Below are 27,845 nucleotides of genomic sequence, written 5' to 3'. Positions count from 1 at the left end.
CGACCAAAGCTTACAAATGAGATAAAGGTCTGAACCTTAAAACAAACAAAACTCCTTACATATCACATCCAAATTCTAAGGAACGCACACCCACACATTACTGAAGGCACTGGTAAGTACAAAAGCACCAACACATATTTGACAACAAAGCAAATGTGTGACCTAACCCTAATAGCTGTTCGTACCTAGAAATCCAACAGTGTCAGGAATCCCCAAGATCACAAGCATGACAATCTCAGACTTTCCAGTATGATCTTTTGAGGGTGCTGGTGGGAGGGAGGTGAGGTGAAACAGGAAGGGGCAGAATTCTGATGACTAAAAAAAGGGAGGACTGCTTTCATCCTGACATGTTTATTCAAGGTTGACTTCTTTTTTTTTACTAGTTCTTTCTTTTTCCATTCCAGGTCAGATGACCTTTTTCAGCTGAGTTCTTCTCCAGTCCATCAAAGAAAGTCATTAATGTTGTTCAGTCATTTCAGCTATGTGAGGTTCTTCTTGACTCTATTTGCGGTTTTCTTGGCAAAAACCATGGGATGGTTTGCCATTTCTTTCTCCAGCTCACTTTACAGATGAGGAAACTAAGGCAAACAGGGTTAAGTGACCTGCCCAGGGTCACCCATCTAGTAAGTATCTAAGGCCATATCTGAACTCAGGAAGATGAGTCTTTTTGATGCCATGTCCAGCGCTCTATCCACTGCCCCACCTTGCTGCCCCAAAGAAGTCACTAGAATTAATATAATGTGAACCCTGGTTTCCATCTTCTACCCAAGGATTAAGTCCTAATTCTACTCTATTAAATCATGATTTTCAGACTCCTTTTCTTAAACTCACTCATTCCTCAGTCTCTCCCTCTGTATTCACAGTGGCAATCTTCAGATTTAGAGAACTGAAGAAATGAATAGATGATACTTAGGCTTTTTCGTTTATTGCATTCTTGTTTGTGAACTCATTGTGCTACAACAACAAAAAAGAAAGACAAAAAAACCTTCTTATAATGGAAATTAATGTTGTCAATTTGGTGCAGGGTAATGAAAGACAATCAAACCCACCTTTCATGGCATTCCTTTTGGCTTTTCCTAAAGCCCTTTAGACTTATGGGATTCTGGGCCCTTCATCCTACCCTCCCTCCCCCCTCCATCCACTAGGTCCTAAGACTACCAATTACCTCTCTTATATTAGCACAGCACAAACACAGTCAAATCATCCTACTGCAAATACTCAACTTGCAAAAACCAAAAAGGTTTTGGGAACACCAAGTCACGATCTCTTGTTCCCTTTCTTCCTTCCTTATCTATATGCTTTATAGTCCATAATCCCGCGATTCTAGCTTGGCTGAAGATGCCGAAGAGGAAAGTCTCCAACTTTTAGGTAAAGTGGAATCAAAAGGCCTTCAAACTTTAGGTTACTAACTCAAGTCACAAGATGGAGAATCAAGATTGATCACCAACCTAATACACTAAAATGTTTCACAAGTATTACAGACAGAAACTTCTAACCATTAACAGTTGTTTATACCTCTGCAAGGTGTAACCTCTTTATCTCATCCTGCATTCCTTGAGGCTACATATTACTGATTTGTTGCAATTTAACACCACACATATATCCTGGAATTTTTTTTCTCTCTTAGATCAACACTCTGCTCTTGATCTGCAACTTTAATGAGACATGTGTAGTTATAAATAACCATTCAGGATTCTCTTAATAAGATAAACCCCCTCTTCATTTCCTTTTATTAGTTGAGAGTTTGTACAGGTATAATGACTCCATTCCAGTCAAAGAGCTCTCCCACAATTGTTCTACTCGATTTGGGAGACTGATATTATTTCTTCAACCACTTCCCCACTTTCATCCTTAAGCCCAGCTCATGCTATACAGACAACAAGCAATCAGTAAGTTGAATGAGTCCTTTAGCCAAATTATATTAAGATTTCTGAGCCTAGTTTTGCAAAAATACTAGAACAGTAGGGGTCTACTCCTTTAAACCATAATGAGTTAGAACTAGTTTCCCTAATGCTATGAGTTCCTATTCTATTCTACTGAGCTGGCATCAGAAGTCCTTGTGACTGTCCAATTTTTTCATGCTTGACAACTCTTTGGGTCAATTCTTGTGTGGTAAAGTGGAGAAACCACTGGAGTTTTAATCATACACCCTGGGTTCAAACCCCAGCCATGCTACATATTATGGGACCATGAGCAAGCTATTTGATGTCTCTGGGCTCTCAGTTTCCTTATGTGTAAAATGAGGGAGTTAGATTTTAACTCTGAATCTATAACCCTACATTTTCTAAAATCCATGATTTTTAAAGATCAAAGAGACAGTAAATATTTATTGTCTACTGTGTACCTTGTAAGCGCCATGTTAGGCAGGGTGGAGAAACAGAGAAATACAAGACACAGTTCTGAAGGACACTACAGTCTCGTTGGGGACATCAGACTTACATACATCGACAATGCCTGCCCCAGCAGCACTAGACTCCAAAGGCAAGAGACTCCCACACTGGTCTCACTGAGTATTCTCAAATCAGAATCTTCAATATTACAGTCACTCTGAGTCAGAGAAGTACAAGTCACTATTGTTTAGTTGTTCAGTCATGTTCTACTCTGTTTAACCCCACGGACCACAGGATGCCTGTACTGTGCAGGGGGTTTTTTCCTGGCAAAAAATAGTGGAGTAGTTTGCCATTTCCTTCTCTAGTGGATTAAGGTAAACAGAGATTAGGTGACTTGCTTAGGGTCACACAGCTAGTAAGTTTCTTGGGGTCACATTTGAACTCAGGACTCCAGGCCCAGAGTTCTACCCAATGAGCCATCTAGCTGCCAAAGTATAATGAGAGGTAGAAGGAAAAGATTAGAGTCGCCCTTGTCAGAAAGGGAAGAAGTCAGCATTTTTAAAGCATTTATGGTCCTAGACCCTTTGGCAGTTTGGCAAAGTCTAAGGACTGCTTCTCAATATATTGATTTTAAATGTGTAAAATAAAATATATAGGAAAACACAATTTTTTGCGACTTCTGTAAAAATCCCTTAGAGGACTTTGTTCAGCAGTAAGTTAAATGGAATATCCAATCCCCACTCCTTCCAAGTATACTTGTTTTAATTAAAACAATACAGCAACTCCACATTCTTTTGTAGACAGTAATTTTTCTCTTAAAAACTAAAAGACAATAAAATAACTCTAAACTCACACCAACTGTAATATTTACCATCTCTTTATAGGTTTGGGTTTGCAAGGTGAGCTTCCAAGTGGTCATTTGGAAAATCCTTGGGCTCCAAGAGAACATCCTCCTACTAGAATAACATTTGATTGTTTTTTGGTTGTGTCTGACTCTTTGTGACCCTATCTGGGGTTTTCTTGGCAAAGATGCTGGATTGGTTTGCCATTTCATTTTCCTTATTTTACAGATGAGGAAACTGGAGCAAACATGGTTAAGTGGCATGCCCAGAGTCACACAGGTAAATGTCTGAGGCTGGTTTTAAACTCAGGTCTTCCTGATTCCCAGGCTCAGCAGTCAATCCACTGCACCACCTGGCTGCCCTGCTACCTGAAGAAGAGTGGCACCTTAGTTATGGTTGCCTGATCTGAACAGCCAGGCCTCCCAGAAGCATGGTTAATATAGAGAATTTTTAAAAAGATATTACCTATTTGTGCTCTATCAGCCAGCACTATTCATACTGTTGAAGAGTAGGAAAAACCCCTTGCACTCAAACTGCTTCAGAGACCAATGAGGGAACAAAGAATGATGCTTGAGAAAACAGGAGAGAGAGAGACAGAGAGAGCCAGAGAGAGACAGACAGATGGAGAGAGAGAGAGAGAGAGAGAGAGAGAGAGAGAGAGACAGAGACAGAGACAGAGACAGAGACAGAGAGACAGACAGAGACAGAGAAAGAGACAGACAGAGACAGAGAGAGACAGAGAGAGCCAGAGAGAGACAGACAGATGGAGAGAGAGAGAGAGAGAGAGAGAGAGAGAGAGAGAGAGACAGAGACAGAGACAGAGACAGAGACAGAGAGACAGACAGAGACAGAGACAGAGACAGACAGAGACAGAGAGAGACAGAGAGAGAGACACACATGGGGAGAGAGAGAGAGACAGACACATGGGGGGAGAGAGAGAGAGACGGAGAGACAGAGAGAGAGAGATAGACAGACAGATGGGGAAAGAGAGAGAAAGAGAGAGAGAGAGAGAGACAGAGAGAGAGAGAAAGAGATCACTTCTGTATATATTCTGAACTTGAAGCAAGGGAGAAAATTTCTAGTAAACAGTCAGATTTTGAGGATGAAGCAGGATGAAACAGTTTGTTTTTCCATTAATGTTCCTTCACAGGCACAATCTGGGAGCGAGGTGATTTTGAATGGAAGGAAAAGAATGGAATGACCATTTTGCAGGTGGAAATGGGGGTGATTCCCAAGCCACTTCAGGGTCACATACTATGGCTGTGCATAAATGCTGGACTCTGATTGCAGGAGACTGTGATGGATTCTTTCACTGAATGTTTATAAATGAGCTTACAGGCTGCCCTATCATCTAAATTCTCTATGACTTAAAGTCAAACAGCAAACGGGCCGGGCAAAATGCTACACAAAGAGGTATCTTTGAACCTCAGGGCAATAAGAAGTATATTTGGAGGATGTCGGGGGATGTAAGCTACATGAAGATTGGAAAGGTGAGAAGAGTTTAGGGTGTGAAGGGCACTGAATACTAAGTAGAGGATTTTATATTTGATGCTGGAGGTGATAGAAAAATTATTGAGTAGAGGCAAGTGGGGAGATATAGTCAGACATGTACATCAGGAAGATCACTTGGGCAGCTGAGAGGAGGTGAAGCAGGGAGAAATGTGTGGTTGGGAAACCAAGCGGTTACTGCAATAATTCAGGCTTGAGGTGATGAAGCCTGAGTCTGAGGAGAGAAAGGGTCGTATACAAGAGATGATGCAAAGGTAAAGTTGATAGGACTTGGAAAGAGATTGGATGTGGGGGGTAAGAGAGAGTGAAGAGTCAAAGATGGTACTTGGGTTGGGACCTTGGGGACTAGGAGGATGGTGGCCCCTCCAAAGTAACAGGAAAATTAGGAAGTAGGGAGGATTTCAGGGGAGGGGGCATTTAAATTCAGCTTTGGACATGCTGAGTAATAAGCAGAGTTTACAGCTGGATAAGTAGATGTGAGAATCATCAGCCTAGACATACTTGAATTCATGGGAGCTGATGAGATCACATGTGAAACAGTGTATAGAGAGAAGAGAATAAGGCAAGGACAGAGCTGACCTTGGGCAAGTCACTTAACCCCAATTGCCTCATCCTGGGTCATCTGCAGTCATCCTGATGAATATCTGGTCACTGGGTTCAGATGGCTCTGGAGGAGAAGTGAGGCTGGTGACCTGCACAGCCCTCCCTCCCTCAAAACAAAGTCAAGTGCAAGTCATGTCATCATGTCTCTGATGGCATGGTCTTCTTCGGCAACGAAGGATGAACACACACTAGGCATGTGGAACACCCATAGATAGGTATGACTTGGATGAAGATCCAGCAAAGAAAATGGAGGAGAAGTAAAATAGGTAGGAGAACCAGGAGAGAATAGTGTCAAGGAAAGCTAGAGAAAAGAAAGTACTATGATCCACAATGCTGAAGGCTCCAGAGAGGTCGAAAAAGATGGGGATTGAGAAAAGGTCATTAGATTTGGGAAGTAAGAGATATTTAGTAGCTTTGGGGAGGGCAGTTTTGGCTGATGATATTCAAAGCCAGATTGCAGAGTTAATAATAGAGTGAGAGGAAAGGAAGCGGAGACATTTATTGTAGACAATATTCTCCAGAATTCAGCCATGAAAAGATAGTAGAGATATGGGATGATGGATATCAGGGATAGATGGATGGATGGATGAAGTGGGAGTTGTTTGAGGATGGAGGAGACATGGGCATGTTTGTAGGCATAGGAAGCAGCCACTAGACAGGAGAGATTGAAGATAAATGAGAGAGGAAACATGATGGAGGAGACAATCTGTTGGAGAAAATGGAATGGAATGAGACCACTTGCACATGTAGAAAAATTTGCCTTGGCAGGAGAAAGAATAGCTCAACATTTGAGATGGGGATGAAGGAGACAGTGGCAGAAGGTATCGGATTAATAAGAAATGAGGACAAGTGGAGAAGAAGGAGGTCTTGGTAAATGGTCTCAATTTTTTCAGTAAAATGTGAGGCAAAGACCTCAGCTGAGAGGGTAAGGGAGATAGGGAATCATGGGAGGTTTGAGGAAGGATTTGAAAGTTTGGAAGAACCACTGTGGTAAGTGGCATAGTGAATTAATTAGGGAGGTATAAGATGATTCCCTTGTATCAGGGAGGATCCAATTTGAGGTTGTATAGCATAAATTTGTAGTGGATCCAGTCAGCACAATTTCATAATTTTCTTGAGTTTTGTCAACAATGCAGGGGCAAAGGCAGAAGATGGTGGGTGAGGTTTGGCTGGACAAGACTGGGCATATGTAAGGGAGTTTGAGAGAAGTGGCAGTGTAGAGTTGAACTGGTTCACTAAGGTGTCAAGCTGGGAAAGGGACGAGAGTGTAGCTAGTGCAGGGGTGATGTTCTGGGAAAGAATTGAGGGTTTTAGAACTTAGAGGTCACACTGCGAACAAAGAACAAGATTTGAGGTGTTAAGGCAGAGGAAGAGGTGAAGTGATGAGACTTTGATCAGAAAAGAAAATTTCAGAGTTCATAAATATGGTAGTTGATGTTAAGATCGAGGGTATGACTATCTTTGTGCATGGCAGAGGTGGGTAGAAGATAAGCTGAGGAGCTAGGAGATTAGGATATTTGAGGAGATATCGATGTGTTTGCTGAAGTTCCCTAGTACGAGGGCAGGAACTGGGGAAGAGATAAAGACTTTGAGGTGGGCACTAAAATCACTGAGGAAAAAAGGGGAATCTAATGGAAGTTGTTATAAAATAGCTACCAGAATTTTGATTGGTTAGGTGGTAAATATATACATATATGTATCTACATATACAATACTTACATGTATATACAGGTGTATGTGTATACACATGTACACATGTGTGTAAATACAAACATGCACATATACATGTGCATATATGTATATATGCAGATACACACATATATACATATTCGTGGGGGGGGGCGGAGGAGGATGTGCTGGAGTGGTTAGAGATTTGAGGCAAGCAGACCTACCAGCAGCTCTTATCATCCAGGTATGAGGTGATGAGGGCCTGCACCAGGGTGATGGCAGTGTCAAAGAAGAGAAAGCAACATACACAAGGATGACACAAAGGCCAAAATCAACATGTATGTATATATGTATACACACATGTACTTATTCCTGGCAGCCACTTTAAATGGACAATGAACCTGGCTCAGAATCAAACAAGAGAGAGGGTTTGATTTTATTTAGAAAATTATATAGCCTGTTCAACAACTTTAAACTTCTCCCTGAAACCACAACCCATTCCTTGTACCAGCAGGTCTATTCTTCCTGTAACGATGTAGAGATATCAGTCATGCAGTACTACCATCTCCAAATCTTCCTCTACATTGGAACAGTTGGTAAAAATAGGACTAAAGAAAATAAATTGATCAAACAGCAAATACAGAGTGTCCCAAAAGTCTTAGTATGGTTTTAGGATAAGCTTTAAGAGCTTATATAAGTTCTTTAAGCTTTTAATGGCTTAAAACTGCACGAAGACTTTTGGGATGCCCTGTATTTATTAAACGCCTATCATGCACTAGGCACTATATGAGTTGATGAGTACATAGAGACAAAAAAAAATCAAATAGTCGATGCCCTCGGGGGGGGGGGAAGTGCGCAATATGAACATATATAGGAATACAAAATATATTTAAATTAGTTAAAAGATATATCTTTTGGGGTAAAGCCCTAACTGGCATTGAGAACAGACAAATGGCCTCAGAGTTAGGGAGACCTTGGTTCACATCTTGCCTCTGACAGATTCTGGTTGTGTGACTCTCACCTGATCTACAAGTGTCCCAAGTCAGGGCTTGAACTTTTTAAGCTGATCAGGAGGAGCTGCTCATGCATTGCTTATTGGGAGTTCCCTAAGTCAATAAAATCGCAGTTGTGGTAAAAATGAAAAAAGAATGCACAAGGCAATATGTTATGTTCTGGAGTCGTGAAGACAAAAGATATAGTTCCTTCCCTTAAAGAGTTTATTTGCTGTTGACCGTGAATGAACAGATTTCTAAGGTTCTCTTTACTTTCTCTACTTATGCATACTTAAAGGAGTTGCTGTATGCTCCAGTGAACGACTTGGAGCTAACCTTTCTGTAAAGACTGAAGTTTAAAAAGAAGCAATTTTATGTCTTTTGTTATTGAGTAAAAGGTTGATACTTCATGTCTTATCTTCTCATAAGGTTAACATTTTGTCTTCCTTTGTCTTTTCTCCATAGGCTTCTCCTTTACCTTTAGGAGTCCAGGAAAATGTCAAGATTAGAAACCTGAGGAACTACAAGAAAAATGGCTACCTTGTCAAAAATAGGGAAATTTGGAAGAAGGTACGGTCTAGAGTGAAAGAAAATGGATTTAGTTTCAGACATGCTGAGTCTAAGATGTCTTCAGGACTTCAAGATTGAAAAGTCTCCAATAGGCAATTGATGCAGAACTGAAACTCACCTCTAGGGTGAGGTGGCTGGAATCATCATATAGTTATCTATATAGAGAACAGTCTATATAGTCATCTACATAAAGAAGAGTCACACCCACAGGAGCTGATGAGGTTAACAAGAGAGAAAGTAGGGAAATAAAAGAGAAGGTGCCCTAGGACAGAGCCTTGGCCAATATCCCCAGTTAGGGAGCATGACACAGATGATGAGATAACAAAGGAGAATGATAAAAATGTGGAAGATGAAAAGATATATCAATTTTTCAAGAACACAATTTGTTGTTCAGTCACAATCAACTCTTTGTGACCATTTGGGGTTTTCTTGGCAATTATACTGGAGTGGTTTGCCATTTTCTTCTCCAGCTCACTTTACAGATAAGGGAACAGAGGCAAACAGGGGTAAGCGACTTGACCAGGGTCACACAGCAAGTATCTGAGGCTAGATTTGAACTCAAGGAGATGAGTCTTCCTGAGGCCAGGCTCAGCTCTCGAGCTACTGCATTAATACCTACCCCAAGAACTCAATAATAACATTCAAATTAAATTAACATATAGTTTAATACTCAGTGACTTCAAGGCAAATGGAGGAACAGGTGAGGAGGATGAAAAATATTAGAAAACATGGTTCAAGAGAGGCCAAAAACTTGTAGACAATACAGAAGGCTCATATACCATGGCTACTTTCTTCAAGAAAATAATCAGAAGGCACCGGGCATGGCAGCACTGAATACAAGTGTCTCTCTGTCTCTCTCTCACACACACACAAAACACAGAAATGTATTTTATTTTAATGTATAAGAAGTGATTGATTCATTGATATGGAAGTCATCCCTAAGTCAGTCAGACCACTGACTTATTCAAAGATCAAAATTTGTATCAAATTGAAAGAATAAAAATTGAGAAAAAGATGGGGCATGTGATTAAATGAACTCCAACCTGACCTCTAGAAACAAGGAAATGAGGCTGAAAAGGGGGAAATGTATGGAGAAGGCATTAATACCAATGACAACAATTTTGTACAGAAGTTTTAACTGGACTACCTACACCAATGAGACTGCAAGAACCACTTAAGTGGGGTATATCCTTTCAAATTTTTGTGGCATTCTCATTTATAATTCAAATTCTTAGTCATACTGGTTTCTTCTTTTGTTACTGGGATTATAAGGAATATTTGGAATAATAAAGTCTCCCAAACTTAAAGAAATTTGCACAAGTCTTTACTCTACTTTGTATAAAGTCTGCTTTAGAAAATCAACATTTTAGCATTTTAACAAAAATTAATATAACAAGAACAACAAAATAAAAGAGATGAGCTCTGATAAGTTACAAGTTCCCCAAATGCACAGGTGACTGGGAAAAAAAAGAGGTGGGGAAGAAGCCCTAGGACTGACAAATAATCTGAGATTATTAATAGTACTTACATTTTAAATTTGCTTCTTCTAAGCCACTGGGATTTACCTTTTTAAAGAGCCTGTTGGATAACTTCAATGATTTAAGCCAGGGGTTCTTAACCTTTTTTAATGTCATGGACTCTTTTGATAATTTGTTAACCATTTTTCATAATAATGTTGTTAAATAAATAAAATAAAATACACAGAATTTCAAACGAAATCAAATGTACCAAGATACAGTTACCAAAATATTTTTTAAAAAACCATAAATTTATAGAGCCCTGATCTAAACTGATAGAAAAAATCTAAATATTCCCTTTTAAGATTATCTTGAAAATCAGTACACAGGTTTAGGGAATTTTGCAGATTTTTTGAAAGACTCATTTTAACTTCCTTTCCTTTGTCTTCTGTTTAACAGTTTTCTTTGTAGAACTGGCTACCTTCATATTACAAGTCTATACAAACTGCCAAGCAAAAATGAAGTACATTTCCTCTATAATTACGTTACAATGACAATAATTGTGTTGAAAGATGGAAAAGAAACCCAGGTGGTAGGTTTGGAACAGACACATAAACTGTTCAATTTTGCAGAATTTAAGGTTTGAAAGACCTGTTTCCATAGTAAATACAAGGAAAAAAATGAATCCATAATAGACAACAGGTTAATGGAGATGTTGGAACCACTTAAATAAAAATTCATGGGAGCAAGGTAATATTGAAGGATAACTGTCGTTTAAAAAGAAGTCCCCCAGTCAAAAGAGTCCCCAGTTGTTTCCTCTATTATCTGGCCCAGCCAAACCTGAAAGCTATCCAACTATCTAAGACATGGACATACATCCCACAGCCCAGGAATAAATGGTACAGCAGATGTTGTGCTGGCCTTGAGTCAGAAAGACCTGAGTTCAAATCTGACCTCAGACACTAAATGTGTGACTCTGGGCAAAGTCACTTAAGCTTCATTTGTACATCTCACTTGATGTTTATGATCAATGTTACTGAATATGGTTATATCTATTGTTATGTCTTTGTTAAAAAGGAACTTTGGTGGGCATTTTGTTCTACCAAATAAAATGCTTTTCCATAATCTACAAATGATAAGCAAGATAGGATTCATAATCTCAATATCTTTCAGTCAAGTGCAAAATGACAAAGATGTGGTCTACTGTTGATTATCAGCTTCTTCCCTACTAAAACCTGACTCAAGGATGACCTTGATTTATGTATAGACAAGTTGGAGATGAAGATTTTGTATAAGTAGGAGAGGAGGCATGTGGGTCAGTAATGAATGTTTTCTCAGTTACCTGTTTTGGGGGTATATCAATAAAGGACATGATTTTTTTCACACCTCTGGTATATTCCCCACCTTTGGAAAGCTTGGCTATCATTCCATCATCACCTTCACAATTAGGGTTCCTCTACAAGGGATCTCATTTGAGGTCATTTGGTCCAGTACAGTTGTTTGACCGACTTCTGTTCTCTCTCTATTTGTACTTCTACCTCCCTTATAAACACATGTGGAACTGTTATATTAGGGTTCAAGGGCAGTGGTTCCATTGCTCTTAGTGTATAAAACATTTGTTTTCATAATCTTTATAAATCTTTTCCATTTTTCTTCTATTTGACATCATCCTTCCATTCTTGCCCTTTAAAGGAATCTGCATTTAGACTGCTTGTTTAGTTGGCATTTCTTGCCAAGCTTTAAAAAACCAAAAACTCTGGTATTACCCTCTAATGCTTTTCTCTACTTTATGAGATGATATTTCTCCTAATCACCCTTCAAAAAATTTTACAAATGAGTTTATATTTGAAACCACCATTGCGTTTGACAGCCATCTCTCTACTTGGCAACCATAGCAAATCAAATGTTTGCTAGCTAAAGTGCTTTCTGGGTTTTTCTGGTATTCTTGTGGTAATAAATTTACAGTGGTTAAACTTTGGTATCAGTATTTGTAATCAGTATTGATGTCCTCTCTGATGTTCATTTCTCATTATTGATTTCTTTTAATGTCTTAAAGGAGAAGACACCTTGCTTGAGAATACCCTTCAAGGATATATCTAATTCAACCAAGTGAAATGCTTTTTTAAAAAAATCACTCGGGGGAGAAGCCAAGATGGCGGAGTAGAAAGACACACATGTGCTAGCTCCGAACCCACAGCCCATAAAATATCTGTAAAGAAGAACTCCCAACAAATTATGGAGCAGCAGAAGCCACAGAACAACGGAGTGGAGGAGATTTCTGTTCCAGATAGATCTGAAAAACCCACACGAAAGGTCCGTCGCGTACCGGACCCAGAGCAGAGCCCAGCCCTGCCTTGGCCACGCGGCACCAAGAGGAGCAGATCCGAGCAGGCTTCAGGGGCAGAATCTCCAGCGGCCGTGCAAGTCCCTCCACCCACAGGTGCCAAAGCTCACTGAGAGGGGAGTGGGGTGTTCCCATAACTCAGGCCCCCTCAGGAGGCAGCAGTGGAGGCAACAGAGGACAGGGGCTCCCAAAGCAGGCAGGAGCTCTGATCCATTGTTGAAGGTCTCTGCATGAACCCTCTGAGGGAACTGAGCCCTGTGAGGTGGCCCTACCCCCACCTGAGCACCTGAACTTAATCTCACACTTAATAGCAGCCCCGCCCCCACCAAAAGCCCTGAGGCTGGGAAGTTGCATTTGAATCTCAGACCCTAAGCACTAGCTGTGTGGATCTGGAGGCGAGGTGGGGGTGGAGAGGACACTCAGAAGTCAAGTAACAGGCTGGGAAAATGCCCAGAAAAGGAAGGGGAAAATAAGACCATAGAAGGTTACTTTCTTGGTGAATAGATAATCTCCTCCCATCCCTTCATATGAGGAAGAACAATGCTTACCATCAGGGAAAGACATAGAAATCAAGTCTTCTGTATCCCAAACATCCAAAATAAATATTCAATGGGCTCAGGCCATGGAAGAGCTCAAAAAAGGATTTTGAAAATCAAGTTAGAGAGGTGGAGGAAAAACTGGGAAGAGAAATGAGAGAGATGCAAGAAAACCATGAAAAGCAGGTCAACACCTTGCTAAAGGAGACCCCAAAAAATGCTGAAGAAAATAACACCTTGAAAAATAGTCTAACTCAATTGGCAAAAGAGGTTCAAAAAGCCAATGAGGAGAAGAATGCTTTCAAAAGCAGAATTAGCCAAATGGAAAAGGAGGTTCAGAAGCTCACTGAAGAAAATAGTTCTTTCAAAATTAGAATGGAACAGATGGAGGCTAATGACTTTATGAGAAACCAAGAAATCACAAAACAAAACCAAAAGAATGAAACAATGGAAGAGAATGTGAAATATCTCACTGGAAAAACAACTGACCTGGAAAATAGATCCAGGAGAGACAATTTAAAAATTATGGGACTACCTGAAAGCCATGATCAAAAAAAGAGCCTAGACATCATCTTTCATGAAATTATCAAGGAAAACTTCCCTGACATTCTAGAACCAGAGGGCAAAATAAGTATTCAAGGAATCCACTGATCACCGCCTGAAAAAGATCCTAAAAAAGAAACTCCTAGGAACATTGTGGCCAAATTCCAGAGTTCCCTGGTCAAGGAAAAAATATTGCAAGCAGCTAGAAAGAAACAATTCAAGTATTGTGGAAATACAATCAGGATAACACAAGATCTAGCAGCTTCTACATTAAGGGATTGAAGGGCGTGGAATAGGACATTCCAAAAGTCAAAGGAACTAGGACTAAAACCAAGAATCACCTACCCAGCAAAACTGAGTATAATACTTCAGGGGAAAAAATGGTCTTTCAATGAAATTGGGGACTTGATGAAAAGATCAGAGCTGAAAAGAAAATCTGACTTTCAAACACAAGAATGAAGAGAAGCATGAAAAGGTAAACAGCAAAGAGAAGTCATAAGGGACTTACTAAAGTTGAACTGTTTACATTCCTACATGGAAAGAAAATATTTGTAACTCTTGAAACTTTTCAGTATCTGGGTAGTGGGTGGGATTACACACACACACACACACACACACACACACACACACAGCACAGAGTGAATTGAATAGGATGGGATCATATCTTAAACAAATGAAATTAAGCGGTGAGAGAGAAATATATTGGGAGGAGAAAGGGAGAAATGGAATGGGGCAAATTATCTCTCATAAAAGAGGCAAGCAAAAGACTTTTTAGTGGAGGGAAAAAGAGGGGAGGTGAGAGAAAAACATGAAGTTTACTCTCATCACATTCCACTAAAGGAAGAAATAAAGTGCATACTCATTTTGGTATGAAAACCTATCTTACAATATAGGAAAGTGGGGGAGAAGGGGATAAGCAGGGTGGGGGCGATGATGGAAGGGAGGGCAATGGGAGGAGGGAGCAATCTGAAGTCAACACTCTTGGGGAGGGACAGGATCAAAAGAGAGAATAGACGCAATGGGGGGCAGGATAGGATGGAGGGAAATATAGTTAGTCTTACACAACACAACTATTATGGAAGTCATTTGCAAAACTACACAGATATAGCGTATATTGAATTGCTTGCCTTCCAAAGGGAATAGGTGGGGAGGGAGGGATGAAGAGAAGTTGGAACTCAAAGTATTAGGAACAACTATCGAGTACCGTTCTTGTTACTAGGAAATAAGAAATACAGGCAATGGGGTATAGAAAGCTACCTGGCCCTACAGGACAAAAGAAAAGATGGGGACAAGGGAAGGGAGGGATGATAGAAGAGAGGGCAGATTGGTGATAGGGGCAATTAGAATGCTCAGTGTTTTGGGGTGGGGGAGGGGACAAATGGGGAAAAAATTTGGAACCCAAAATTTTGTGAAAATGAATGTTAAAAGTTAAATAAATTAATAAAAAAAATCACTCAATAATAGATACCACAGGATCTTATTTTCTCTATACTTCTATAGTCAGTTCTGTGGCATTAAAGATGGAATCCATGAAAGGAAGTTTTGTCATGTTTTCATAAAGAAATCCTCAATTCATGAATTCTCACTGAGACTTTCTCAACAACAATGTTTTGGGGGAGGTGAAAGTATCAATTGTGAGCCTTCTTATTCTTCTAAAATCTTTATTCTAATTGGAAGATTTTGAAAATCAGTTCCTAGGCACTTAAAAATGGTGTCCACTCCAGCATGACAGATTTTCCATATGTATCTGATCACATCTAGGACCTCTTTTAGACAATGTTCTTAAATGTCACTGCCGTTTCTGAACATAGGTGAAAGACATCAAATGTGGTAATTCTACTAGCATTGCTAAGAAATGTGGATCAACATAGTAACACCAGCATATCTGTTCTATTTTGTGTTTTTTATTCTCATTCTCATTTCATTTTCAAGCACTATCTAGAGAACTGGACATAGCCAGATCTCATGAAAATCTGGCTGGAAGCTCATTTTCCCTTCAAAAACTTTTCACTATTTTATAAGAACATACTGCTCAAAGTGTTCTATTTTCCTTCTTAATGTATTCTAAACTGAGGTTATCCTTGGTTACTATGTCTCTCCACTGAACAGGAAGATTAAGTATTTTCTCTAACTCTTATTTCATTTAATCTGGTTCTGGTGACTTTTTTTTTTTATCAATTACACTTTTTTTGTGATACAGGCAATATCTTTATACTTATCCATTTCTCATTTTAAAAAATTAATAGTCTCTCTAAATAGGTTACGTCAGAGCTACTGTAATCACATGTGGTCTCTACCCTCTAATCTTTATCCCTCTGTTCAATTTGTTAATTATTTTTTTCTCTAACCACGTGATAGTCTGATTACACATCCGTAGGATTTTGTCAAGTTCAAGCTCTCTCTCAAGTAGAATCCGGGTCACCACTTAGTCAATAAGCATTTCTTTCATGTCTACTATGTGCTAAGTTCTATGCTAAGCAAAAAACAGTCACTGTCTTCAAGAAGCTTACAGGTCTAATGGGTGAAACTGCAAACAACTCTATAGAAACACAAAATATTCAGGATAAATTGGACAGAACCAAGGTGGGGAAGGCACCAGCATTATCTGGGATCAGAAAAGTTTTCTTATAGGTGAGACTTTAACTAGTACTTGAAAGAAGCCAGAGAGGCCAGAAGATGAAGATGAAGAGAGAGAGAAATCCAGCCACACATGGGAGACAGCCAGTGAAAATGCCTGGAGCTGGGTGATGGAGTATCTTATATAAGGGAGAAGAAGGAGGGCCGAGTCACTGAATTATACAGTACATTGAGCTGGGGGAAAGGAAGGAGGAAGGATCTAAGATGACTGGAAAGGCAAGAAGGGGCCAAGTTATGAATAGCTTTGCAGGTTAAACAGGGTTTCCTCTTTGCTAGGGATATTTAAGAGGGGTGGCATGAGTATGAGTTGTGTTAGATGGTTTCTGAGATCTTTTACAACTCTGAGAGTCTATTAGTCTAATAGCACCTTTATTTGCCTATTCAAATAAAACCTATGATGCATTCTTTCACTAAGCTAAAACTTTTTTATGACTTCTGGATTCAATTATGCTAATATGGAAGTAATTTAGTTACTTCTACACAGCTAGGTTGATTTAGTGTCAAGCGGTTGCATTATTTGAAATGTGTACTATTCCAAGTAAGAGTATATGTAAAATATGATAAATAGCTCGATGGAAATATGCAGTGCAAATTCAAATAATGCAGCCACTTAGCAGGGATTCCTTATTTGCACTAATTGGGACCTAGCTTGAACATTTTAAGTCAATTTATTTTTATCTGAATAAAGATCACAAGAGAGGAGATCTAACAGATAAATTAATTTTTATGGAAAGTTTAAGAACTGTGATTCTTAGAACCCTTTGCCACCATGATTCTCTAAGTGAAGGCCCCCATCCAGGATGGAGAGCCATTTTGGAATTTTGTCCATTTTATGGGTTGCTTTGGCCAAAATATAAATCATGATGATGACTGATAATGAACTTCTTTGAATCTAGTTAGGCTAGTTCTTGGACCTCTAGTCCTAAGAGAAAAGAGTCCCTCCGCACCTATGTGGCAGCATGCAGTGCACGTGAGTATTTTCCATGGGGCCAATTCTAATATGGAGATCTCATTGGTTTCAGCATTCTTAACTAGGTTTCTTTGCTGTGTGTGTATTTCAAGTTTTATTTTATCTATATTTCAGAAGTTAACCAGTTTAAGTAGACATTAAAGCTGGCAACAAACATTTGCAACTGTTTCCTTTCCAGGACACTCCAGCCCACAGGTTTCTGCTCAGAGGATTAAGTACATTGGCAGCCTACAAGGACACAGACTAGCAATCTCTTAGTACTTTACAGCCTCAAATGGTAAAAGCATTTTAGAGTCGGAATCTTAGAAATCATATCATCTTGTCCATCTCCCCTTCCCTGCCCCAACTGGAACTAGAGTAAGATAGATGTGACTTCCAATCCACTGTCAGATTAGATCTATTGTACCCGCCAACTCTTTTAACCTCTATTTGCAACATTTTCCTCAACTGAAAAATGAGAATAACAGCACCTACCTCCTAGGGTTACAAGGATCAGATGTGATACGAATAAAAAGCTTAGAACAGAGTCTGGCACATAGCAGGTGCTTAATAAGGAACGGAAAAGCATTTTTAAGCGTACCAACCCTGAGAGGTTAATATGCTCATTTTACAGTTGAGTAAACTGAGGCAGCTAGAGATTAAAGTGACTTGCGCATTGTGTCACACAGCTAGGAGTATCTGAGGCTATATTTGAATTCAGATCTTGATTCCAGGTCTAGCCTCTATCCACTGTACCACCTGGCTGCCTTAATAAATGCTTTTTTAAATGCTTCTTTATTCTCCTTCTTACTTTATAGATAAGGAAACCAAGACACAGAAATTAAGGAATTTAGCTCAAATTAACTAAATTAACTAAAAGCTACTTAAATTCAATACACTTTTATTAAGTGGTAACTATGTGAATGGCACTGTGCTAGGTGAGAGATATGCAAAGACAAGTTCTTGCTCCTAAGAAGCTTACATTTTACTGGAGGAAATCATCACAGATGCTGAGGAGGAACTAAACAAACAAAAAGAAGTCTATTAAATCAATATAAAGTCATTTTTGGTCTGACCAGAATTCGGATTTCTTCTCACTTGTGGCACCAACTTCTCCCCCTACTATTATTCTATGCTGTCAAGGTCATCTGAACAATCTCCAGAATATCTGCCATTTTGTGGAACACAAAAGAAATCAGGTTAAATATCCTAATAGATTTGAAGTCCAGAATAGAGACTTTTTAAAATATTATGCAATGGAAGAAGGTAGAGTGCTGGTCCTTTCTATTTCTCAGTTTCCTTAACTGAAAAATGGATGTATTCCTCTTACCTTCCATTCTAATGGGGTGATGCGGCAATGAAATGAGATGACAGATGGAAAGGCATTTAAAAAGGTATGGAAGTTAAATACTATTGTTTCTCACTGTATGAAAAGGTAGTCCATGGTCCGTCTCCAGATGGAAAACATACAAAAACCACACATTTTAATTCCCAGGAGAGACAAGTTCTAAAAACATTTTACTGTAAAGTCTAAGAAAAGGAGAGAGAAAAAGAGAAAAGATAGAAAGGGAAAGGAAGAGAAAGGAAAAAGGAAAGAGAGAGAGAAGAAAAGAGAGAAAGGGAAAAAGAGAGGAAGAGTGTGAGAAAGAGGCATGACAGAGAGGGGGAGGAGAGAGATGGAGAGGAAGAGAGAAAGACAGACAGAGAGAGAATGAGAAATTAAATATACTTTTCTTACCACAAGGACATGTTCCAGTAGATCCAGGTATCCCAAGGTACATTCAGTTCCATATCGCAAAGCTCTGGCTTTCACATCTTCAGCAACATCGGCATGGTAGGAAGCTTGCTAAGGAGAGAAAGGAAAACATACCTTGAAGTAAGAAGAACTAATCATATACCAATCAAAGCAGATAAAGGAAGTTTTCCCCTCAAATTCATAGGACTGTAGAGGTAGAGCTGGCAAGGATAGACATCTAGGTTGATGCTCTTATTTTACAGATAAGGAAACTGAGGTCAGGGAAGATGCCTAAGACTGAAAGTTAATGAATGCTTTAGTAGAGAGAGTTTCTCCAATGGATTTCTTTATACCTATTAAATCACAAGTTTGGAACAAACAAATATAGCTTTAGAACTCAAAGGGATCTTAGAGAATTAACTCATTCATGTGTTATTTAATATAAAATGTCTTGCCCCTGGTCCCACAGGTAATATGTGTCAAAGGCAGGATTGGAACTCAGGATCCTGATTCCACATCCTGACTCTTTCCACTGGACCAAGTGAATTTTAAAATCGAATTTCTCAGTTATTAACATTGCAGGGCGGGGGGGAAAGAAGGAAGGGGAAATCTACAAGTTTTACTTTGAAATATTATAGAAATGGTTCTCAAAAGTGAGGAGAATAAAGGGCCACAATGCGAAATATTTTTATGGTCACTGGATAGCTGATCATACTATCAGAAGATATAAATCAAAAGTTGGAAATAATTTAGAGAAACTCAACTGGCCTTTGTGTTAGGAATAGGAAGAAATGAATAATTTAACAAAGAATTTATTTTTTATTTGTTCAGAACATCAATAAATACAGACAGAAATTTAGCAGTTACTCTGGGTAAGGGAATCCTATGCAAACAGTAGACAACTCTGAGGTTGTTTTCCGAGTCTCTTATCTGAAATCTGAGGTGCCTGATTCCCTTATTTAGTTCCTATTACAGAGGTGAATAAAATATCAGCTTTCAGGAGAGAAACAGTAGTAAAACAGACACTTTCTCCCCGAGTTGTAAGAGTGGGTGCAAGGGCTCATTCCATTACAAGATCATTTAGTTCTTACTTTCTTTTCAAACTGAAATTGAATGGTTACTTACAACACTACTCACTCGTTGCTATGACACGCACCTTAGCTTGCTGACAACAGCCTGGGCCCTGGCAGCAGGCTAATTAATGCTTGCTCTCTCTCCCACTTAGAGTACTGTGAAATCTCATCTGTCTCTATACCTTGCACTTTAAATAGAAGTGGATTTCTGTACTCCCTCAGTGAAGCAGAAAAAAAAAGCCAGGCAGTGCAAACTGGGGTGGGCCCAAGAGTAAGCTGGTAAATGTTTAACAACAGTCTCTCCAGAAAAAAGAAATGTCCCCAGGATACACTTTTAAATCTGCATTATTTACATTTTCTCCATCACTCTCTTAAAATCAGCAAAAAATGAATCAGATATCCAAGCGGCAAACACATGGAAAATTGAACAAGTGGTGAGTGCTTCCAAGCACACACCTGGGCGGGAGTGGGACAACAGAATATTACAGCTGGAAATGGCCTTAAAGATCATCTAATTCAACCCTCTCGTTTTAGAGGAGGAAATAGAAGCCAGAGAGGGTTGGAATATAAGCACAGACCATCCAATGAGTTCTGCAAAACATATCAGGCTAGATTCTTATAGAGGTTTTGTGGGACTTACAGTTAATGTATGTTTGGGTTCAAATCCCAGCTCTCTAACACTTTGATTATGTGACCCTGTCATGTCTCAGGGGCCTAAGAATGTGTTAACGACTGCTTTAGTAGAGGCAGTTTCTCCAATGGGATTTTTTTATAATTATTAAATTATAGGTTTGGAATAAATAGACGTAGCTGTAGAACTCGAAGGGACCTTACTTAGAGGCTAACTCATTCATGTGTCATTTAATAGATTAAGTAGCTAGGTTGAGCAGTGGATTCAAGTGCTAGTTAGACTCGAGGTCTGGAAGACCTAAGTTTAAATCGTGTGCCACACATAAACAAGACACTTAACTTTTTCAGTTTCAGTTTACTCATCTTTGAAATAAGGAAAATAATAGTACCTATCTCAAAGATTCACTGTGACGATCAAATGAGGAAGTATATGTAAAATGCCTTGCAAATGTTAAAAGCAACAGATAAATGCTATATTTGCTGTTTTTATAAAATGGGTCCAGGGTAATTAAAGACTTTCCCAAGTTTATACCAATTGTAAGTGACAGAGCTGGGCTACTCTAACTCCCAATCCAGTGATTTTTTTTTTTTTAGAGTGTCATGGGCTTTCTAAACATTTACAAATGGATGAGTTCCATGTATGAAGGCTTCTTTGGGACTCTGTCCAAAGTAGCCCTTTGGTCTGTTTTAGAAGGACATTTCCCCCAGAGTTTTACCAGATAATTCAAGAAGGATGAATGATTTCTCAAAATGTAACACAAAATACAATCACAGAAATGCAAACAATATGTAACAAAGTACCAGCTTCAAGAACAGTTGGTTCTTGTTTGCTGTAGATGTGCTTCTGGATTGTATATAAATTAAATTTTTGTAAATTGAATCATATTTGAAACACGCTTGAGAAATATACTATTTGAAAAAAGAAGCCTGTGAAAGTCTTACTACAAAATAGATAATCTCTTTGCAATACAAATAACTGTCCCTTAAATTATCCATTTGCTAAATTCAGGTTTATGTATAATAGGTGTGCAAGATGTGCCTGTAAAAACATGATTCTGTCAAAATTCTATTATCTGTGCAGAGAGATGGATTTTGGTTAATTACTGCACTTGGCTTTATTCTGTCATTTTTCTGTTTTGTACAATGTTGTGAGATTTTTCTAGGCAACAGCGTTACCTTTTTTTATGACACTTCCTTTGCTTAATAGGAACATTAGTTTGGTGTTACAGAAAGACCACCGGACTGGAACTTGGTAGAATAAGACGTTGCTAACTTGTCATAGTTGGCACATAGATAGCTTAGTGGATAGGGCACTAGGCCTAGAATTAGAAGATGTGGGTTTAAATTTTACTAGCTTTGTGACCCATGGCAAGTCACTTTACCTGTCTGCCTCAGTTTCCTCAGCTGTAAAATGGGGTTAAGAGTAGCTTCTACATCCTAGGGGAGTTGTGAGGATCAGATGGGATGATATTATAAAACAGCATAGTGCCTAGCATATAGTAGAAGAAATGAATAACTGCTTCTTTCTTTCTTGGGCATGTCAGTTGACTTTTCAGTCCTGAGTCCCTCAAATATAAAATGAGGGAATCTTAATCAATAGTCTCTAACATCCCTTTAAAATACAAGGCAGGGTAGAATGCTGGAGTAAACTAATCTGGAATTTCTTATGGGTAAGACACATCTAATTTATGTATATAATTACTGGGAAAAAGCTGATCATGTTAAATTAGAAATAAATTAAATTAATTTAAAAATAAAAAAAATTTAGAGAAACTCAGATTTTTATGTTAGTAACTTAAGTTAGGTGATGGAATTAATACCTTATTTTAAAAATATAAATATATTATATATACATATATATATACATATACACACACATATAAATACATAAAATTTTGCTGCTGGTCTCCAATAAATGTAAAAGGAGATCTAGCATTTACTCTGGATAAGGGAATCCTAGGCAAATAGTAGGTTAGGTTGTCTTATGAGTCACTGTTAAGTCTGATGGTGTATTATGCTCTTAATTCTACACTCTAGAGGTGAATCACAAATCAGGTTGCCTCTTCTGTTCTCTACCTCCTGTGATACCCAATACCTTCATTTTGTCTGCAGGTAGCAAAGGTGCCCACTTGCCCATGGTGTTCTATCTTGGGCTAATTAATTTAATCCATTATCCTTTATCAGGAACATATCTGCATTTTAACAAGGGCCATCTGGACAAAGAACATAAATAAAAATGCCCTGCTAGCTCAAGGAAGGGGGTCAGGAATGAGGAGGGGAGATGTAACTCTCAGTGTCTCTTAAATCACACATCTAGGTAGTTACCTACAAAGAAAGCCTGCCACTCTCATTGAGAGATCTCACTCCTAAAAGACAAGGGAGAGGCCCATGCTGGTCAGGAGTGTGCAGACACACTACAAACTAAAAATTTAGCTACCTAAATTTCCATGTATCCATATCTATCTCTCCATCTAATATATGTTACACACATAATATACATACATACATAATTTAAATTATACGTATATTTATATTACATATGTATATACATATGGAAATGGAAATTTGTTTTCCCCTCTCTCTACACACACATACTCACAAACACTCCCTTCTGACCACAGAAGATCACACTGTCTCACCCTGAAAGATCACTCTACCCCCAGGGTACCTTCCTCAGATTAGTCAGTTATTTCCTGAACCTCCATTTTAAGGAAAGTTCCCTGGCCAGCCGTGTTCACTACTTTATCCCTCTTTGGGAATTCCACTCCTACCCCTCTGGCTTTCACTACCCACTTGCCCTCCCCCACCTCTTTCCCCCTTGCTTTTCATTTTTTTTCTTTATATGTTGTCTGCCTCTATTAGAATGTAAGATTATATTTCTTTTGCTTAAATTATTTGTATTCACATCAATTAGCAGAGTGTCTGGCATACAGTAAGCACTTAATAGGAGCTTACTGACTAGAAGAGAAGGTTAGGCTAGTCATGTAGCAAGGGTGAACAGTCTATAAACTCCTTTGATATCCGGCTATTTATAAGAGAGCTTATAAGTAAGCCCCTGGTACAATGGATGAACCCCTTTTGGATGACTTAGAGGAAGATTTGGATAGGAGTCCTTCAGAGTATAAACGGATTGTAATCAATCACTTCTAGGCATAACCAAGCAATCAGCAAGCACTTATTAATCACATATCATGTGCCAAAGACTTCTTCCATTCTACTGATCTGCATCCATGGATGAGATTCATGCGGTGTATACACTGAAAGAACCCTTCCCATGTGTCCCAGTTGGTGGCTATATATAAATTTTTATCTTTAACCTTTTATTTTAAAACTCCTATCTTTTACCTTTATCTTCTATAATCTACGAGTCACATAATTCCTATGAATTCCTTACAACTAGCAGTTGCTTTGGGAACATGGCTACAGCCTGAGGAAAGAAAAATGTTCAAAACCTTAGTATTAACTTTGATTTTTCCTTCTTCCTTTCATCTCACAGCCAAGTCATTACCAAGACCGATTGATTCTCTTTCTAAAATATTTCTCATATCCAGCCCCATTCCTTCATACCCAATGCCACCACCCCACAACAGGCCCTTATCATTACTTTTCACTTTGAGTATGATAACAGTTTTCTAACAGACAGACTCTACTCTTTCCCCCACTCCAATCCATCTTTCTTTCCATTGCCAGAATAATTTTCCTTATGCATAGAGATCTATTCCCTTCATATTTCTGTCCAAAAATTCTCAGTGGCTCCATATGATCAACAAATAAAGGTCTATGTCTTGCCTGGTATTCAAGGCTCTCCATGATCAGGTGTCATCTTACCCTTATACTGTAATCTCATATTACTCACCAGGTACTGTGCTCCAGCCTAATTAGACAACTATGTCCCCTGAATATACCTTGTTTTGTACAACATTCTCTATACCTGGATGGCCTTTCTTTCCCTCACTACCTGATAAATTACTGTTTGGCATGTAAGGCCTAGCTTAACTGCCACCTCCTCCAAGAAGTCTTCACAGATTCCCTCCCCACCCCTAACTGCTGCCACTTTCCCTCCAACATCCTTGGTGTTTTCATACACTGCATTGTTTTTTACTCCTCTATTTTCTACTTATTATGTGTGTGTGTGTGTGTGTGTGTGTGTGTGTGTCTCACTCTCCTAATTCTAGCCCTGCTGCATAAGAGCAGGAATTGTGTTCTGTTTAAACACTGTTATCTACACAGTAGTGTAGATAACACTAGTATCTACACACTTAATACCTAGAACAACATAACCAGGCACTTAAATGGATCTATCACACTTGGAATTTTACCTTCTTCATTCTGAAACACATTTCTACTGAACTGCCTACATTCAGGTAGAATTTTTATTCCAGCTGGGTTGATTATTTAAAGCTCTGGCACACAAGACTATTATTTTTCATTATTTATTATTTCATTATTTATTATTTATTAGCTAGTGCCAGTCAGCTTGTTACGATGTTCAATTTTGAGCACTGTGAAGATTTTCCCAGAAAGTCCAACCAGACTTATTTCCTGGACCACTTTGGCAAGACTTCATTGCTAGGTTCCAGGATCAATGATTCTGATGACCAATTATTTATATACATACGTACACAGCCATATATAAACACTAAATATGCTACATTTTGTTATATGGGAGAAGCAGCAAGATATATAGAAAGCTGAGTTCAAAACCTGCTTCTTACACATACTGGTCCTAGGTAAGTCACTAAATTTTTAGTGCTCTTGGGTGTTCTTTAAGACTGTCTCCAAGAAAAGTGTCAATCTACATTGAAGTTGCTTACTGGGAGCTCCCTGTATCAGTGGAATCCCAGGTCCTATCCAAAGCTAGCAAATATGCATGCAGCACGTATGTGTATACAGTCTTTCAGCTCTGTCACTGACTGTTTCTAAAACCTAAGGACGCCTGGGCCTTGTCATCCACCTCACCACTAGGTCCACAGGACTTTCAGATCTTTCCATGTGCCTTGCAGTTAAACTCCTTTATATGTATGTATGTATGTATGTATTTTATATAAGTACATAATGTGAATGCATGCAGTATAAAGTGCTGGGCCTGAAATCAGGAAGACTCATTTTCCTGTTTTCAAATCCATCCTCAGACACTTACTAGCTGTGTGACCCTGAGCAAGTCATTTAACCCTGTTGGCCTCAGTTTCCTCATCAGCAAAATGATCTGGAGGAGAAAGTGGCCAACCTCTCTAGTATCTTTGCCAAGAAAACCCCAAATGGGGTCATGAAGAGTCAAACACAATTGAAATGAGTATACAACAACAACTATGAGACTGGAGTTCAGGAAAGAAGAGATTTGGACCCAGAGATCTGGGAGACATCTGCCAAGGGATGGTAATTAAACCCTTGGAAGCTGATATCATCAAATGAGAAAATGTAGAGAGAAAACAAAAGAAGGCCTAGCATATAGTCTTGGGGTAAGGTGTGAAGTCATGGAGGGAGGAAGGGGACAATGTGAGGGAAACCTAGTGTGAGAGAAGGGAAGGCACAAGGAGAGAGAGGGATTAAGGGTGTCAAATGCTGCAGAGATCAAGGAAGAGGTACGTGGAGAAGATTCCTTTAGGGTGATTTATAGATCACTGGTGACTTTGGAGAAGGCAGCTTCAGGTGAGTGATAAAGTAGAAAACCAGACTGGAGGAGGTTAAGAAGATGTTGTGAGGAGAAGTGGATCCACAGGATACACACACACACACACACACACACACACACACACACACATGTATATGTATATGTATATGTGTATGGACACACAAACACATACACATACACATGTATGTGTGTATATATATGTATATATATACATATATATATAGTTTTCTAGTAAGAGTTTTTAAAGGATAGGGGAGACCTGGACATTTTGGAGGAAGTTTTCAGGGAAGGAACCAGTAGAGAGGAAGATACTGATGACTGGAAAGAGATGGGAATGATGGTGAGGATAATCTCCTAGAGAAGGTAGGAGAAAACAGGATCAAAGGTATAGGTTGAGGGGATTGACCTTTGGCAAGGAGGAAGGCCATTGCTACATCAGAGACTAGAGGAAAGGATGAAATGGTGGAGAAAGTTAAATAGGGATAGGACTGGTTAATAGTTACTTAAATTTTTCTTGTACTTTGTCTCTCCATTTCTGGAATGAGGAGGAAGAAATTTGACCTAATAAACACAGAAACAGATGAAAAAGCTGAATTCCTTTCCATTTCAATCACTGAATCTAATTTTTTGTTTGTTTGTTTCAGTGCCCCTATCTGGAACCTAGAGATTCACTATCCAACTTAGAAGCATCTTGAGGATTACTGGCATGAGTCAGGTTCTGTCAGGCAAACAAGCTATCTTCTGGCTGTGACTGATGGTAAATAATATTCCTCTTATGTAGTAAAATTTATAAAGTAATACATCATCTAATTTGTCTGATAACTTTCTGAGACAGGTCCTACAAGAACCTTCATTTTACAAGTGAGGAAACTGAGGCTCAAAGTGGCTTTCTTTTGGTCAAACAACTACAAAAAGCCAGAATCAGAATCCAGGTCACTCTGACTCTATATATAAAACGCTACCCACTATGCCTTTGCTACTTCTCATAATATTTTCAGAAGACACTCAATGCTAGGCTGACACTGTTTGGCATAAGGAAGCAATAATTCATTTGATTGCTCAGGGGAAAAAATAAACCATCACCATAAGAAAAAATACTTAACAGGCCTCTGAAAGTATAGGATCTGGTCTACTTTCTATAGATACCTGATTATAAGGAAGATCTGAGTTCTAATTTGGCCTGAGACACTTCCTGATTGTGTCATCCTGGGCAAGTCACTTAACTTGCCTGCCTCCGTTTCCTCAACTACAAACGGGGTTAATAATTGCACCTTTCACTCAGCGTTGTTGTAAGGATCAAGTAAGATAATATTTAGAAAGCACTTTATCCTACAGACACGCTGCTATGGACTGCTGTAGTTATTACTCTTGGGACTTAATGGAATCCATGGAGGTCAGTAGTTTGAACAGAGAAGCGAGAGTGTTGTAGACATGAGGGACAGTCAGAGAGAATGCCCAGCCCAAGAGATGGAGAGCCTTATTTGTGGAGCAGACAGGAGGCCAGTATCACTGGCATGAAGAGTATATGTTGGGGAGCAACGTGTCAGAAGACTGCCAAATGGGGGTAAATACCTTCTCTTCCTCCTTCGTAGGTGGATCAAATATAATGGAAGTAATGATGCTTTGAAATAAAAAAAATATTATGTAGCTGTCAAGAGTTATTATACGCATATTGGCAAAATACTGAGTGGAAGAAAATAAAAATTCATGCTTGGCTCATGAGAAATACTCTGAATACTTACTCTTGGGTCACTACAGACACCAACTTCTCAACCATTGTGCCTCCCTCCCACCC

General features: G+C 39.0%; 1 protein-coding gene across 11 annotated transcripts in view; it reads right to left on the bottom strand.

Moving 5' to 3' along the window:
* Positions 1 to 27,845, bottom strand: part of TLN2 (talin 2) — a 565,589-nt gene that overhangs the window by 26,417 nt on the left and 511,327 nt on the right. For all 11 annotated transcript variants that reach the window (XM_072612946.1, XM_072612883.1, XM_072612950.1 and 8 more), the window contains one exon: positions 18,719 to 18,826. In XM_072612946.1, coding sequence (XP_072469047.1) covers positions 18,719 to 18,826 — 108 coding nt within the window. The remainder of the gene's footprint in view (positions 1 to 18,718; positions 18,827 to 27,845) is intronic.

Source organism: Notamacropus eugenii, chromosome 1, assembly GCF_028372415.1.
Source record: "Notamacropus eugenii isolate mMacEug1 chromosome 1, mMacEug1.pri_v2, whole genome shotgun sequence".
In the NCBI taxonomy this organism is placed as follows: domain Eukaryota; kingdom Metazoa; phylum Chordata; class Mammalia; order Diprotodontia; family Macropodidae; genus Notamacropus; species Notamacropus eugenii.
The sequence above is the reverse complement of the archived record's forward strand: the minus strand, read 5'-3'. Positions and strand labels throughout refer to the sequence as shown.